This window comes from Choloepus didactylus, chromosome 2 (assembly GCF_015220235.1).
Source record: "Choloepus didactylus isolate mChoDid1 chromosome 2, mChoDid1.pri, whole genome shotgun sequence".
Taxonomy (NCBI): domain Eukaryota; kingdom Metazoa; phylum Chordata; class Mammalia; order Pilosa; family Megalonychidae; genus Choloepus; species Choloepus didactylus.
In genome coordinates this window covers 241,263,098-241,277,812 of record NC_051308.1, presented here as the reverse complement: position 1 = coordinate 241,277,812, position 14,715 = coordinate 241,263,098, and the positions used below count along the sequence as shown (strand labels likewise).

Here is a 14,715-nt window from a genome sequence, read left to right as displayed (position 1 = left end):
AGTGTGTGGATGGATGAGTAAAAAATGGAGGAAAAAAAAAACTAAAGGAAAAATAGGGCGGGGGGGGGTGTGTGTGACAATGTGTGGGTTCTTTTTTTACTCTTTTTTTTTCCTATTATCTGCACTTTTTCGGGTACAAGGAAAATGTTCAAAAAAAGTAGAGTTGATGAGTGAACAACTGTATGATGGTAGTATGAAAAATTGATCGTATACTTTGGATGATTGAATGGTATGTGAATGTATCTCAATAAAATTGAATATAAAAAAAAAATCTAGCCTCTATGCCTCTCCCCTGTAAATGTTCCCTCCCTCCCCTATGGTAACCCCCTTTTTTTTTTAATTTAAGGTTTAAGTTTATCTTTCTTATTTTTATTCTCTCTCCCTTCTTAGATAATATATACACCTTTTGCTAACTTTCTTTTAACAGTACACCTTGGTGTTCTCTCCATGGTGGTATATAGAGCTATTCCTCATTTCCTTCTGCTACTTCATGTAACTCCATTGCCTGGATGTATTTTTATTCTTCAGTCCCTGTTGATGGACATTTGGGTTGTACCTAGTCATTTGCTGTTACAAGTACTGCTGCAATTAATAGTCTGTGCTTATAGATTTTTGTGTTTCTGCCAGTGTATCTTTGGGATATATCCCCAGAAGGATGATGACTGGCTTAGATGGCAAGTGTATATGTAATTTTGAGGATATTTCCAAATTTCCCTTCAGAGAGATTGTACCATTTTGCATTCATACCAGAAACTCATATGGCTGCTTTGTTTTTTTGTTTTGTTTTTTCGTTTTTTGTCACAGCCCTGTAGGTTGTCAGATTTTGAGATTTATGTCATTCTGATCGGTGAGAAGTGCTGTCTTAGTGTCATTAATTTGCATTTCTCTTATCAGTAAGGTTGGCCATCTTTTCCTATGATAAAGAGCCATTTGCATTCCTATTTCTGTAAACTTGTAATTATATTTCTAGTCCATTTTTCTCTAGGGGGATTTGTCACCCACCCACCCCCCAAACAACCCTCCAAGCAACAGTACTTTAAAGTGAATGAAGCAAACAGAAACATTGGAGCTTTTTAACCCTAGTTCTTCATTTAAAATATCAGACTAGTAGGCACATGTTCATCATTTGACAAAATGAGATAATTGAACATGTGTGTTTTGCAAACGTTTGACTTTTCATAGGTCTCCAGTGCTTGTGGCTAGACAGAGTACCTCCTTTCCCTTGCTTTGCCCCATGAGAATGAGGAAATGCCAGAGGTATTTGAATCTTGGTGATTGAACACTGTTCAGATGTTTTGTTATTCTTTTAATTGAGAGATGCTTTCCTGTAGTGAAATGTTCTTATCTTATGTAAACTGTCCAGTAGCTGTTACTAATGCCTATCAAGCTACAGAATATTTCTTTCATTCTAGAAAGTTCCTTCCTGGCCCTTCACAAGTAAGCGCCCTTTCCTGGAAGCATCCACTCATTCGATATGTGTGTGTGTGTGTGTGTGTGTGTGTGTGTGTGTGTGTATTTAATGCTAATTTTGACTCATTGGTAATCTACTACTGTCTTAAGAGTAGCATTCATCTAGTAGGAGAGTTCATTCTTATATAGCCCTCATGATTTACATATTTCTTCTTTATAAACTTATGTTGGAAGATTGTGTTTGTGTGTGTGTGTGTGTGATTGTGTTTGTGTGTGTTTCTCTGTGTCTGGGAGCCATGTCCTGAGGCATTTTTTACAAATTATTTTATGCATACATATCCATTAGGATTGTGTTGGCCCTATTTTACTTGGGCACAGTTTGCTTCTCCTTGGGTAGAGATTATGTAGTACATTGTATAATATTCTGTGGTGGAATGTGGTACAGGTCACCTGAAAATGACTCACAGTTTTGCTGTTACTTCCCTACTGCCTAAGGAAAGAGGCTCAGTAAGCTGTTTTGTCTGTTTCCAAGGGCAGCCTGCTGAGACAGATCTTTATGTGTGCCTTGATGGTGACTTTCTTCATCCCTGTCTTACAGGCCAAACTTCCAGATTTGCAACCATTTCCTTCTCTGGATGGTGACACCGTGACGCAACATGAGGAACTTGTTTGGATGCCTGGGGTTAATGACTGTGACCTCCTTATGTACCTGAGGGCAGCAAGGTAATAGGAATCTGTCCCATCATACTTTCGGAATTAAGCCATCTGAGTTGATTAGTAGATAATAAACTTTCTCCTTTTGTACACAAATTTATTTGTATGTTGGCCAATCTCTGACATTAAGTTTGTAATACTCTTGTAATTGGGGCCCAGATCCTCTTACCAGAGGAAAATAGTTTACCACGGTAAAGTTACTTTTTCCTGACTTAATTCTTCCTGGTATTTGCCTCACATCAGATTTTAGAACTCTTCAACAGAAGGAAAACATCTTAAAGCCTTAAATGCAATTATCAACACCTCTCAGTCCAGTGGAGTAATGGGTTATTCAGCCCCTCTTAAATTTCTGTTTCAGATTTCATGTTATTGCTCTCCTCTGTGACTGTTCACCAGTGTCTGACCTGAACTTGACATTTTTGTGGTTTACCGATATGAGGGCATTTACCTGTGTTTATACAATGGAACTTACTTGCCAATATCCAAATGCCTAAGCTACAGAGAGAAGTTTAAATCTGTTCTTAACTTGTGTAGGTAGACAGCCTTCCTTTATCTGCAGTGGTTTCTGGTACTCACTGCAGCATCAATCATGTGCCACAGATGGAAACACCTAAAGCAAGGCTCGAGGCAACTGCATTTTAGTCTGGCTGTTTTTTGGTCAGCAGTTCTGTGCATGGTGGCATACTCTAGCGATGAGAATGCTTGCATAGAGTGAGTGACTACTACAAGTTTCTTTTATCTTTCCTTTCACTTTCAATCCACCTGAAGGTAGTTAATGTATCTAATATGGGAGGACTTAAATAAAGTTTCAGAGGATTTAATTTCATGTTTTCTGAGGACCATTCTTCCAAAAGATTGTAATCTAGCCTACTATTAGGGCAAATTTAGATTATTCATGCACTCATAACGAAAATCTGAGTGCTAATAAAGCGTGGGAAAAAATAATACAAATATACCTAACTGAAATGAAAATAACATTTCCATTTCTCAGTGAGTGAAGGGTTATTGTAGAGAAACTTTTTTTTTTTTTCTTTTTCTTTTTTGCCAGAGCTGAGGCAGAACTGAGAACTCGTAACTTATTATGGATGTAGTAATGGAATTAGAGATGGCCTGAAAATGTCCTCTGGGTTAAATCTATGTACTGATGTTTTTATCCTTCCTTTCTTCCAAAGGAGCATGGCAGCCTTTGCAGGGATGTGTGATGGGGGTTCCACAGAAGATGGTTGTGTTGCAGCATCTCGGGATGACACCACTCTCAATGCACTGAACACAGTAAGTTTCTTAAAGTCACCCTGGGTGGGAAGAAAATGACTTTATCCCTGTGCTGGTTGTAGGAAATATGAGATGAGCATGGAATGTGAAGTAGCCTGGAATCTCAGGAGTAAGTACCATGTTGTGGTGCTGGGATTGAAACATGGGTTTTGATTTTGGTCAGAGAGCTTCTTGACCTTGGGCCGGTGGCATGGTACATCCAGGCTTATTTCCTAATCTGTGTCTGTATTGCAGGGTTGTGGTAAGCTTCAAATGTGTTCCTAATAATAGTTATTAATATTTATTGAGATCTCACAAAGCCAATACTCTGCTTAGATGATCATACTTCTCCCAATACCCCTCTGAAGTGTAAGTTCTATTACTATATCTTAGAGATGAGGAAGTAAATTTAGAAAGATTAAATCACAATCCAATGTTATACACTCTGTATTTGAATCCAGAGACCATGCTCTTAACCTTCTTCACTTTGTGAAAAAACAAACTTATTTTTTTATAAATTTGAATTTGGAACATGTAAATATCTCACATAATTGTAAAACAAAAGTAAGTTTTAAAAAATAATCCCTAAAACATTGAAAACAAAATGAAACAAGTGACCCTAACTCGTTTGGGTTAGTTGCATGGCATACCACCATAATTACTCGTTTGCTTTAATCCTGCAGTACGTAGCAGCAGCTCAGAATAACAACACTCACACAGCTACAAACAATAAGATATCTGAAACCAGTTTATTTATTTATTTTGACACTTCTTTTTAGCTTTAGCATAGATGCCACGGAGCTATATAGAAAAATCAGTGGATTTTAAAGTTACATGAAATAATTCCTTTTTATATGGTTACTAATGTGTAATCATTAAATGTGAAGGAACAATAATAAATTATTATGGAAGCAGTTTCTGATATCTTAAAGAAGATTCTATATGGCAGTGTGTATTTACATAGGATAATGAGCATGAGGCTGACCAACTCTTACGATTAGCTCAGTATAATTTAAATACCCTGTTTTTTTTTCTTGAAAAGTCAGTATAGTTGGAAGGAACTTTGGCGATCATCTATTCCAGTACCCCTTTATAGATAAAAAGGCTCAGAAAGGCCAGGCGACTTGCTGAATGCCAGCAGTCCAAAAAGTTCATAACAGAGGGAAGAAAATAACCCTGATTCCCAATTTAGAGATTTTTTAGTACACAGTTTGCTTTTGAGGAGACATATATAGATATCTGAATGATGAGGTTGAATTTTATTCCTGGTCTAATTATGTTTCCTGGGTATTCCATAATGTAATAGTCCCTCGTATGTGCCATTGTTGGAGGTTGAGTGATCCTGCTGCTAGGAATATGCTGTGTTCTAAATAACCAAATGTCCTTTTTCATGTTCCCATACAATATATTTGCCTAGTTTCTTACTTATTTGATACTTAGGTTTTTATCACGTCTAAGGAAGCTTTATTCTGAACCATATAATGATAGAGCTGGACTGGGAAGGAGCCTTTGAGATTATTTTACAGTTTAAGAAACTGAGTCTTAGTACGGATAAGATATGGAAGATACGGGTGTGAATGTCTGAATTCAGAATACCTTGAAAAATGTGTTTAAATTCAAAGTAAATCTTTGATATGGGCTTATTTTCTGTTTTTTTTTTTTTTTTTTTTTTTTATAAAAGCGTTATGAAAAAATTCTGCTTTTATGACTTCTAATCAACTGAATTTTGAATAATGGCGATTTTGCCATATTTAATTAAATATTTGTTTTGGCACTTCCTGAATTTATATGATTTATTTCATTTCTCATTCAAAACTTTCTAAGGAATCTGTTGAACATGCTAATGTACAGAAATAAATTGTACTATTTTTACCTGTAGTCCTTTGTGGCATGTTCCTTCTCAAGTTTTCTTTAGAATAGCCAGAGGGTTTTTAGTTTTATCAGTTTTTATTTCTGTGAAGCTGCTTTCCCACCGTTTGAAATTTGGCCTGCGTAGCCTGGCCCAAGATGGCTCAGTTGTCTTGAGTTATGCAATACAAGTACATTTAGCTACTGAGGAGCTGCCTTGTGTGCTCACTTTGTGATGAATGGAAAAGTTTAGTGGCTGTTTTAATTTTGGTACTTCATTGTTGTACAGGCTCACAGAGGGTTTTTGTCTAATCATTTTCCTTAAAGAAAAGTGAAATGAATGAAAAAAACCTTGTGAGAGGCTATTGTAAATTTTGGCTTTCTTAGAGTAATGGAGGATTCGAACTGTATTGAATAATAAATTTAAAAGATATGTCCATTGTCATGTGGTAAGTGTTCACAGTTTTCTTTATACAGCATGGAGTTAAAACTTACCAGTTTAGGGAGTGGTTAGTTAATGAGTGGTTAATGTCTAGTTGTTATTTCCCAAGGCAATATAGAAATTTTAAAATATATGAAATCTGCTCTATGGCCATATTAGAGTGTGTGGAACCATTAGTAGGGCTATTTAAACTATTTAAACATAAGTGTATTTAAATAAATAGTTTTTCAGTCCAGCAACCACTAGTAGAGTTTTGGAACTATCAGTTCCTGTATGACACCTATTTTTGGAAGTGTGTTCTTCTGGATTACTTACTTGGACTCTCAGTTTTTTTCTTTGTTATTCGCAAATAAGATTTTTGATTACAATTTTAAAAATGACTTACTGGGGTATAGTTTATGTACAATAAACTGCTCTGATTTAAAATATACAATTTGGTAAGTTTTTACCAATGTAAATACCTGTGAAATTACTATGATAATGAAAATACAAAACATTTCCAGCACCCTCAAAAGTTGCCTCATGCCCTTTTGTAGTCCTTTTCTGCTTCCAGCCTTAGGTAACGTTGATTGGATTAGTTTGTATTTTCTAAATGTTATGTAAATGAAATCATATAGTATGTATTCTTTGGGGTCTGGCTTCTATCAGTGTAATGGTTCTGAGATCCATTCTTGTTGTTTGTATCAATAGTTCATTCCTTTTTAAAATGCTGTGTTTTTCATTGTGTGGATATCCACAATTTGTTCACTTACTCGTTAATGGACATTTGGGTTGTTTCCGAGTTTTTGGCTATTACCAATAAAAGTGCTGTGAATATTGTTGTATAAGACTTTGTGTGGATATATGTTTTCTTTTCTCTTGGGTAAATGCCTGGGAGTGGAGTGATAAGTGTGCAAGTAGCTCTTTTAAGAAACTGCCAAAAAAAGGTTTCCAAAGTGGTTATACCATTTTACATTCCATCTGTAGTGTTTCAATCTTAATTTGAGCCATTCTAATGGGCGTGTAGTGGCATTGTTATTTCAGTGAGGTTTAAATTTGAATTTATTTTCATGTCTCATTGCCCATTTGTATATCTTCTTTTGTGAAGTGTCTGTTCAAATGATTTGCCCAATTATAAAAAATAGGTTGTCGTCTTATTCTTATAATGTTAGTTGCAAGAGTTATTTTTATATTGTGGATACAAGCTCTTTGATATATGCATTGTGGATATTTCTTCCATACTTATGTTTTTAAAAATTTCTTGATGGTGTCTTTCAAAGAACAAACTATTTAATGCTGATAAAGTCCAATGTATTGTTATTTTCCTATAATGTTCTTTTATGTTCTTTTTATCTTAAGAAAATACCCCAAGATTTGATTATCCCAAGATTACAAAGATTTTTCCTCTGTTTTCTTCCAGAATTTTTAGTTCTTACATTTAGGACTGCGGTTAATTTCCAGTTAATTTTGTATGTGATGTAAAGTTAGGAGATCAGAGTTCCTTGCTTTCTGAAGAGATACCAATTATTATTAAAAAGACTTTTCTCATCTAACTGTCTTATCACTTCTATTGCAGAATAACTGGTTGAAAATGTTTGAATCTTTTTCTGGATACTGTTCTGTTTCATTTGATCTGTATGTATGTCTCCTTTTCTTACTACCACAGTATCTTGACTGCTGCAGCTTTGTAGATAGAAGTGTTGAACTTAGGTAGTTTAAGTCTTCCTTCTTTGTAATTGCTTTTTAAGATTGTTTTCACTATTTTAAGTAATTTACATTTCCATATAAAGTTTAGAATCAGCTTGATAATTTCTGTTTTTACAAAAGCCTGACGGAATTTTGATTGGAAATGTATTGAATCTATGACTGACATATTAACAATATTGAATCTTCTAATCCATAACATGTTTTTTTGATCCTCTTTAATTGCCTTCAATCATATTATAAAATTTTCAGTGTACAGACCTTGCACATATTTTGTTAAATTTACCTCTAAGTGATTCCTTTTGGGGATTCTACTGTAAATATAATTGTATTTTTAAATTTGCAAATATTCATCTATAGGATAGAAATATAGTGAATATTGTGTTGACCTTGTATCCTGTGATACAATAAATGATACTTGCTAAGTTCATTTATTAGTTCTCATAGTTTTCTTGTTGATTCCTTAGGATGTTCTACACATACAATCATGTCATCTGCAAAGAGAGACAGTTTTACTTCTTTCTCATCGGTATACATTTTATTTGTTTTTCTTTATTGCACTTGCTTGGACCTCTGGTACAATGTTGAATAGAAGTGATAAGAGTGGACAGACATCTTTGCCATCTTTCTGATCTTTTGGGGAAAAACAGTCTTTCACTATTGTGTACAATGTAGGTTTTTTGTCGATACTGTTTATTGAGTTTGGGATGTTCACTTTTATATCCTAGTTTGTTGAAGTTTTTAGCATGAATGGGCGTGGGATTTTGTCAGATTTTTTTTCTCTTTGCATCTCATGAGAGCATGTGGTTGTTATCCTTTGTTTTGTTAATGTGGTTAATTTACATTGAATTAAAATGTTAAACCAGTTATGCATTCCTAAGATAAATCCTGCTTGATTATTATGTAGTATTGGATTCAATTTGCAAGTATTTTGTTAAGGACTTTTGCCTTTGTGTTCAGGAGGTATATTGGTCTGTAGTCTTTTCTGCAGTATCTTCATCAGATTTTGGTATCAGAGAAATACTGCTCCTCAAAAATTAGTTGGCAAGTATTTTCTCCTACTCTATTTTCTTAAAGAGTTTGTGTAGGATTGACTTTTTTTTTTTCTTTTTCCTCTTTTTTCAAGTTTGATAGAATTCACAGTGAAGCCATCTGGTCTAAATTTTTTTTTAATGGGAAATTTTAAATGTATAAATAGTAATAGGCTTATTCACATTTTCTGTTTCTTCGTGTGTTAATTTTCGTAATTTGTTACCCTGTGTCTTAAGTATTTTGTCCATTTCATCTAAGTTGATTAAATTTTTTCTCATAAAGTTCAAAATATTCCTTTTAATGTTCTTTAATGTCTATAGGATTGTGATGTTATACCCTGTCTCATTCCTAATATTGATAATTTGTGTCCTCTTCATAATCTTAGTAGCATTCTTTCCTTTATTATTTCTTTTCTACTAATTTTGAGTTTCATTTGCTCATTTTTTTTCTAGCTTTCTAAAGTGGGAGCTGAGATAACTGATTTAATATACTTTTCCAATAAAACTACTTAATGCCGTAAGTTTTCTCCTAAGCATTCCTTTAGCTGCATCCACAAATTTTGATTCGTTGTACTTTCATTTTTCAGTTCAAGCTATTAAGTTTTTTTGTGTGTGATCTCTTCTTTTACCCGTGGGTTGTTTCAAATTAAATTGCTTGATTTCCAGAGATTTAGGAATTCCCTAGATTTTTTTAATTTGGAATGTTACTGTTATCTAATTTAATTCTGTTGTGGTCAAAGAGTATCCAGTAAGATTTCAATCTTTTGAAATCCACTGAGACTTGTTTCAGTGTTTAACATATGGTTTATTTTGGTTCTGTGCATACCTGTACACCTTGTTCCAAGTGCCCCTGTAATGAAGGCATACTCTGCAGTTGTTGAGTATACTGTTGTATAGTTGTCAGTTTCTTAAAGGTGGTTGATATTTGTGCCAGTTTGAATGTATTATGTCCCCCAAATGCCATTATCTTTGATGCAGTCTTGTGGGGCAGACATTTTAGTGCTGATTAGATTGAAATTCTTTGAGTGTTTCCATGGAATGTGCCCCACCCAACTGTAGGTGATAACTCTGATTAGATATTTCCATGGAGGCGTGGCCCCACCCATTCAGGGTGGGCCTTGATCAGTGGAGCCCTATAAATGAGCTGATGGGCAGAGGGAACTCAGTTCAGCTGTGAATGATGTTTTAAAGAGGAGCTACAGCCAAGAGGGACACTTGGAAGAAAGCACAGGAGCTGCAGATGAGAAAGAGTTTGAAGACGGCCGTTGAAAGCAGACTCTTGCTCTGGAGAAGCTAAGAGAGGACAAATACCCCAAGTGCAACTAAGAGTGACATTTTTGAGGAACTGCAGCCTCGAGAGGAACATCCTGGGAGAAAGCCATTTTGAAACCAGAACTTTGGAGCAGACACCAGCCACATGCCTTCCCAGCTAACAGAGGTTTTCTGGATGCCACTGGCCATCTTCCAGTGAAGGTACCCAATTGCTGGTGTGTTACCTTGGACACTTCATGGCCTTAAGACTGTAACTGTGGAATCAAATAAACCCCCCTTTATAAAAGCCAATCCATCTCTGGTGTTTTGCATTCTAGCAGCATTAGCAAACTAGAACAATATTATTGTTCAGATTTTCTATAACTTGCTATTTTTTTTTTATCATGTTGTATTGTCAATTACTGAGAAAGATCTATTAACATCTTCAACTATGATTGTGGATTTGGTTATTTCTCCTTTTAGTTCTGTTAGTTTTTGCTTCACATATTTTGAAGTTTTAATATTAGACACAGGAGCATTCATGATTTTTATTTTTTTCTCCATATATTGACCCTTTATGTTTTTGGTGTGACCCTCTTTGTGCCTAGTAATATCTTTGTCTTGAACTCTATTTTGCCCAATATTAATACACCCACTCTAGCTTTCTTATTCTTATTGTTTGTGGTACCTCTTCTTCCAGCTTGTTACTTTGAATCTTTTTTTTTCTTTATATCTGATGTATATCTATTAAGGTCGGCATATAGTTGGTTCTTACCTTTTTACTCACTGTGGCAAGGTCTGCCTTTTGTTTGGAATGTTTAGTCAATTTTAATTTAATACAGATCGTTCTCAGTTTATAATAGAACTTGAGTCCCATGTATGCATTCTTTTTCTTTTAATTCAATTTTATTGAGATATATTCGCATACCATACAGTCATCCAAAGTGTACAATCAGTTCCTCGCAGTACTATCATATAATGTGCATTCATCACCACAATCAAAAAATAAAAAATAAGAATAAGAATAAAAATATAAGTAAAAAAGAACTCACAAAACATCCCATCCCCCACCCCCACCCTCATTATTTGTTTAGTTTTTGTCCCCGTTTTTCTACTCATCTGTCCATACACTGGATAAAGGGAGTATGAGCCATAAAGTTTTAACAATCACATGGTCACACTGTGTAAGCTATATAGTTATATGATCGTCTTCAGGAATCAATAATACTGGGTTGCAAATTCAGGAGTTTTGGGTATTTCCTTCTAGCTATTCCAATACACTAAAAACTAAAAAGGGATATCTGTATAATGCATAAAAGTTACCTCCAGAATGACCTCCCAACTCCATTTGAAATCTCTCAGCCTCCAAAACTTTGTTTCATTTCTCTCCCACTTTGGTCCAGAAGGTTTCTTGGTCCCCTGATGTTGGGCTCAAGATCAACCCTGAGAGTCATGTCCCACGTTGTCAGGGAGATTTACACCCCTGGGATTCATGTCCATGTAGGGCAGTGAGTTTACTTGCAGAGTTGACTTAGAGAGAAAGGCCACATCTGAGCAACAAAAGAGGTTCTCTGGGGGTGACTCTTAGGCACAATTATAAGTAGGCTTAACCTCTGCTTTGCAGGAACAAGCTTTATAAGGGTGAGCCCCAAGATCAAGGGCTCAGCTTTCTAAATTGGTAATCCCCAATGCTTGTGACAATATCAGTAATTCCCCAGGTGAGGAAGTTTAATATTTCCACATTTTTCCCCAGTCCCTCATGGGGGCTTTGCAAATGCATTTTTATCCTCTGCCCAGATTACTCTGTGATGTATTAGGGCTTCACACTAACTTATACAAACCAACCAGATCTCATTTCCTTTTCAAGTTTCCATGAAATCATGGTGTTTGAATAAACTGACCATACAAGTTAAATTACATAGTGTATTACAGAAAATACAACTTTTGCACCAAATAAACATCTCTTCCTTTAGTCTAACACAGAAGTTGAAGTTTTAAAACACTGTCGGTATCGTCCTTTCCCCTTTAGTCTGATTTGCCTTAGTCCTAAGCAGATCAGCTTCATTCATCTCTCTAACTGAGGGAGAACAAATGAATGTCAACTTTGCAAGGTGTTTAAAATGGGATGTTATTGGGGAAAAAAATACAATCAATGCAAACTAGAGTCTGTAGTTAACAGGTAACATTGTAATATGCTTCCGTTAATTGTAACAAAGGCAGTATACCAAAGCTGAGTATCTATAAAGGGGTATATAAGGGAGGTGTATGGGATTCTTGGTGGTGGTGCTGTTGTTTGACCTTTTTATTGTATTGTATTTGTATTTTTTCTTATATTATTTTTAATTTGTCATTTTTTTCCTCCTCTTTCTCTTTCTTTGTGGAAGAAATGGAAATGTCCTCGTATAGATTGTGGTGGTGAGTGTAAGCATGTAAGTAAGATTGTTTACTTAGGATGGAATGTATGGTGTGTGAATAAAACTGTTTAAAAAATAAACAGAGAGATACAAGTGTTGGAGAAAATGTGGAGAAAGGGAAGTACCCAAGCACTGTTGGTGGAGAGGTGGAATGGTGTAGCCCATCTGGAGGGCAGTGTGATGGTTCCACGGGAAGCTATGTATTGGGTTGCCATTTGGTCCTCCAACCCCGTACTGGGTATATACATTGGAAGAACTGAGAGTAGGGACATGAATGATCATTTGCACACTGATGTTTATGGTGGCAGTATTCACTGTTAATGGATGGAGGTGGCTTAAGGGTACATGGACTGATGAATGGAATGGCGGACTGTGGTATACATACAATGGAATGTTGAGCGGCCAGTGAAGTTGTGAGGTATGCAACTAGGTGTATGGAACTTGAGGACAGTATGTTGTGAAGTAAACCAGAAATGAAAAGACAAACATTGTAATGCCTCATTAATATGGACTAACTATAATGTGCAAACTCAGTGAGAATTGAATCTGACAGCATAAGTTATCAGGGGAAGGCTTATGGTAAATGTTGCTAGATTGTAAGCTCTTACAGAAGTTACATCTGTTTCTGAGTTATAATGGTTATTTCTAAATTCTGAGATGCTGAGCTCTTTGTGTATAACGTGGTCAGTCCCTGGAAATTCGAGTATCTATGTGACACCTGAGACTCAGAGCCAGAGTTCGGCAGCTATGAATGTCAGCATTACCCCATACAATAACTGTTAAAGAAAATGAGAAAGAGATCAGACTTCAATTAGAGATATGAACGAAATGGACTTGATCATGTATGCATTCTTGATAGAAGAGACCTCATTGAAGAAATCACATTGGAGAATCTATAAATATCTTATTTTCACGGCAATTTTACCTGGAATTACTTTTGGTCTAGATACGAAGATGGGGAATAATTTTGTACAAAGTTGTTCTTTGATTGTCATTCATGTTAAAATGTATTTCTCATTATTTAACTTCAAGAAACAGTTTTGTAGTGAGATAGTGGCAGAACACATTAGAAACATATTGGCCTTTCTTATTGGAAGAGGAAGAACACGCAATAGGCATTCTCCTGTATGTTTATCAGCAGAAAGAAGATAATGTTATGTTATGTTATATATTGTATTAGAGAAGTTGTAGGTTTACAAAAAAATATTGCTTAAAATACAGATTTCCGATATATCACCCTCTTATTAACACCTTGCATTAGTGTGGTACATATGTTACCATTCATGAAAGAACATTTTTATAATTTGTATTATTGACTATAGTTCATTGTTTTCACTGTTTGTGTTATACAGTCCTGTTTTTTGTTGTTGCTGTTGTCCTAGTAACATAGATACAACCTAAAATCTCCCCTTTTAGCCACATTCATATATATCATTCAGTACTGTTATTTATGTTCACAATTTTTGTACTGTCACCTCCATCCATTACCAAAACTTTTCCATCACCCCAAATAGAAACTCAATACAATTTAAGCATTAACTCCCCATTCTCTACTCCCACTCAGGCTCCCAGTTACCATATTCTAGTTTCTGACGCGATGAATTTGCTTATTCTAAGTTTCATTGTATTTTTAAATTTTATATTGTGAACACCTATACATCTAAAATTATTTTATTTATAATCTTGTATGTTATGTGAAATAATAGCATTATGTTAAAATGTGAATAAGCAGTGGTGCTTCTCCTGGAAGATCTTGGGTAGAAATTTTCTGGGTACTGTTCCAGGTATGTGTTTCTTCATATGCAGCTTATATTAGGCTCATCTGTGCACTTTTAAGTAACATATAATTTGTGAACATAATTCTGTATAACATAGATGGTCTATGTTATACTAATGGGGTTTAATTCAGCCATTTTTGAGGTCTTCCATTTATTTGGCCTTTTACAAAATAGACCCTTATATTAATGCTTAGAAACTGCAGAAGAGCCCAATAGGTTGAGAGACTAAGGTGTTCTAGAAAATATCATGCTGACTTAATTTTACTAAACTGATACTGGGTTTCACTCTTTGGGCCCAGGTATCTTTCCCATTTCCTAGTAAAATTCAAATTCTTTTTACTTCTCTTTCTCAGTATTTAATTGGCATTTTTATAAGTTTACCTTCTCTCACTAACACTAATCATATATATACTCACTGTATATAAGGGAAATTTATAATCATTCAGGAAAAATTTTACCTCACCTAGACAGTTTTATTCCCTGGCATATGGATGATTGTTGTACATTTGGGGGAAGCCTTTTAACATTCAAGAGAGTATATATTTGTTTGCTAATTTATTCATACACACCCATATCTCCTTCAACAAAGTATTCAAGGCTTCCGGTAGCTTAATAGTTACTTTTCATAATTGTTCTATAAATATTGCTGTTTATTAACCATTAAGTGTTAATCATTGTTTTCTGAGCCATGGCCTGATGCCTGGTACATGGTAAAGAGACAGTAAATGTTTGTTGAATGATTGAACATATAAATTAGGTTCAAGCCCATATCACATTAGGTCACCCAAAGCTTAGTGTAGCAGAATATGTAGATAAGCCTGCACTGAGAATTATTTTCATCTTTCTCTGTTTTATTCATCTTAATTATCTTCACTAAAGCATCTGGACCTGAA

The 14,715-nt window shown here is 35.1% G+C and overlaps 1 protein-coding gene across 9 annotated transcripts in view; it reads left to right on the top strand.

The window, feature by feature from the left end:
• RERE (arginine-glutamic acid dipeptide repeats) overlaps positions 1-14,715 on the top strand; it is a 771,648-nt gene that overhangs the window by 618,905 nt on the left and 138,028 nt on the right. For all 9 annotated transcript variants that reach the window (XM_037828609.1, XM_037828611.1, XM_037828612.1 and 6 more), the window contains 2 exons: positions 2,009-2,133; positions 3,297-3,396. In XM_037828609.1, the coding sequence (XP_037684537.1) occupies positions 2,009-2,133; positions 3,297-3,396 (225 nt within the window). The remainder of the gene's footprint in view (positions 1-2,008; positions 2,134-3,296; positions 3,397-14,715) is intronic.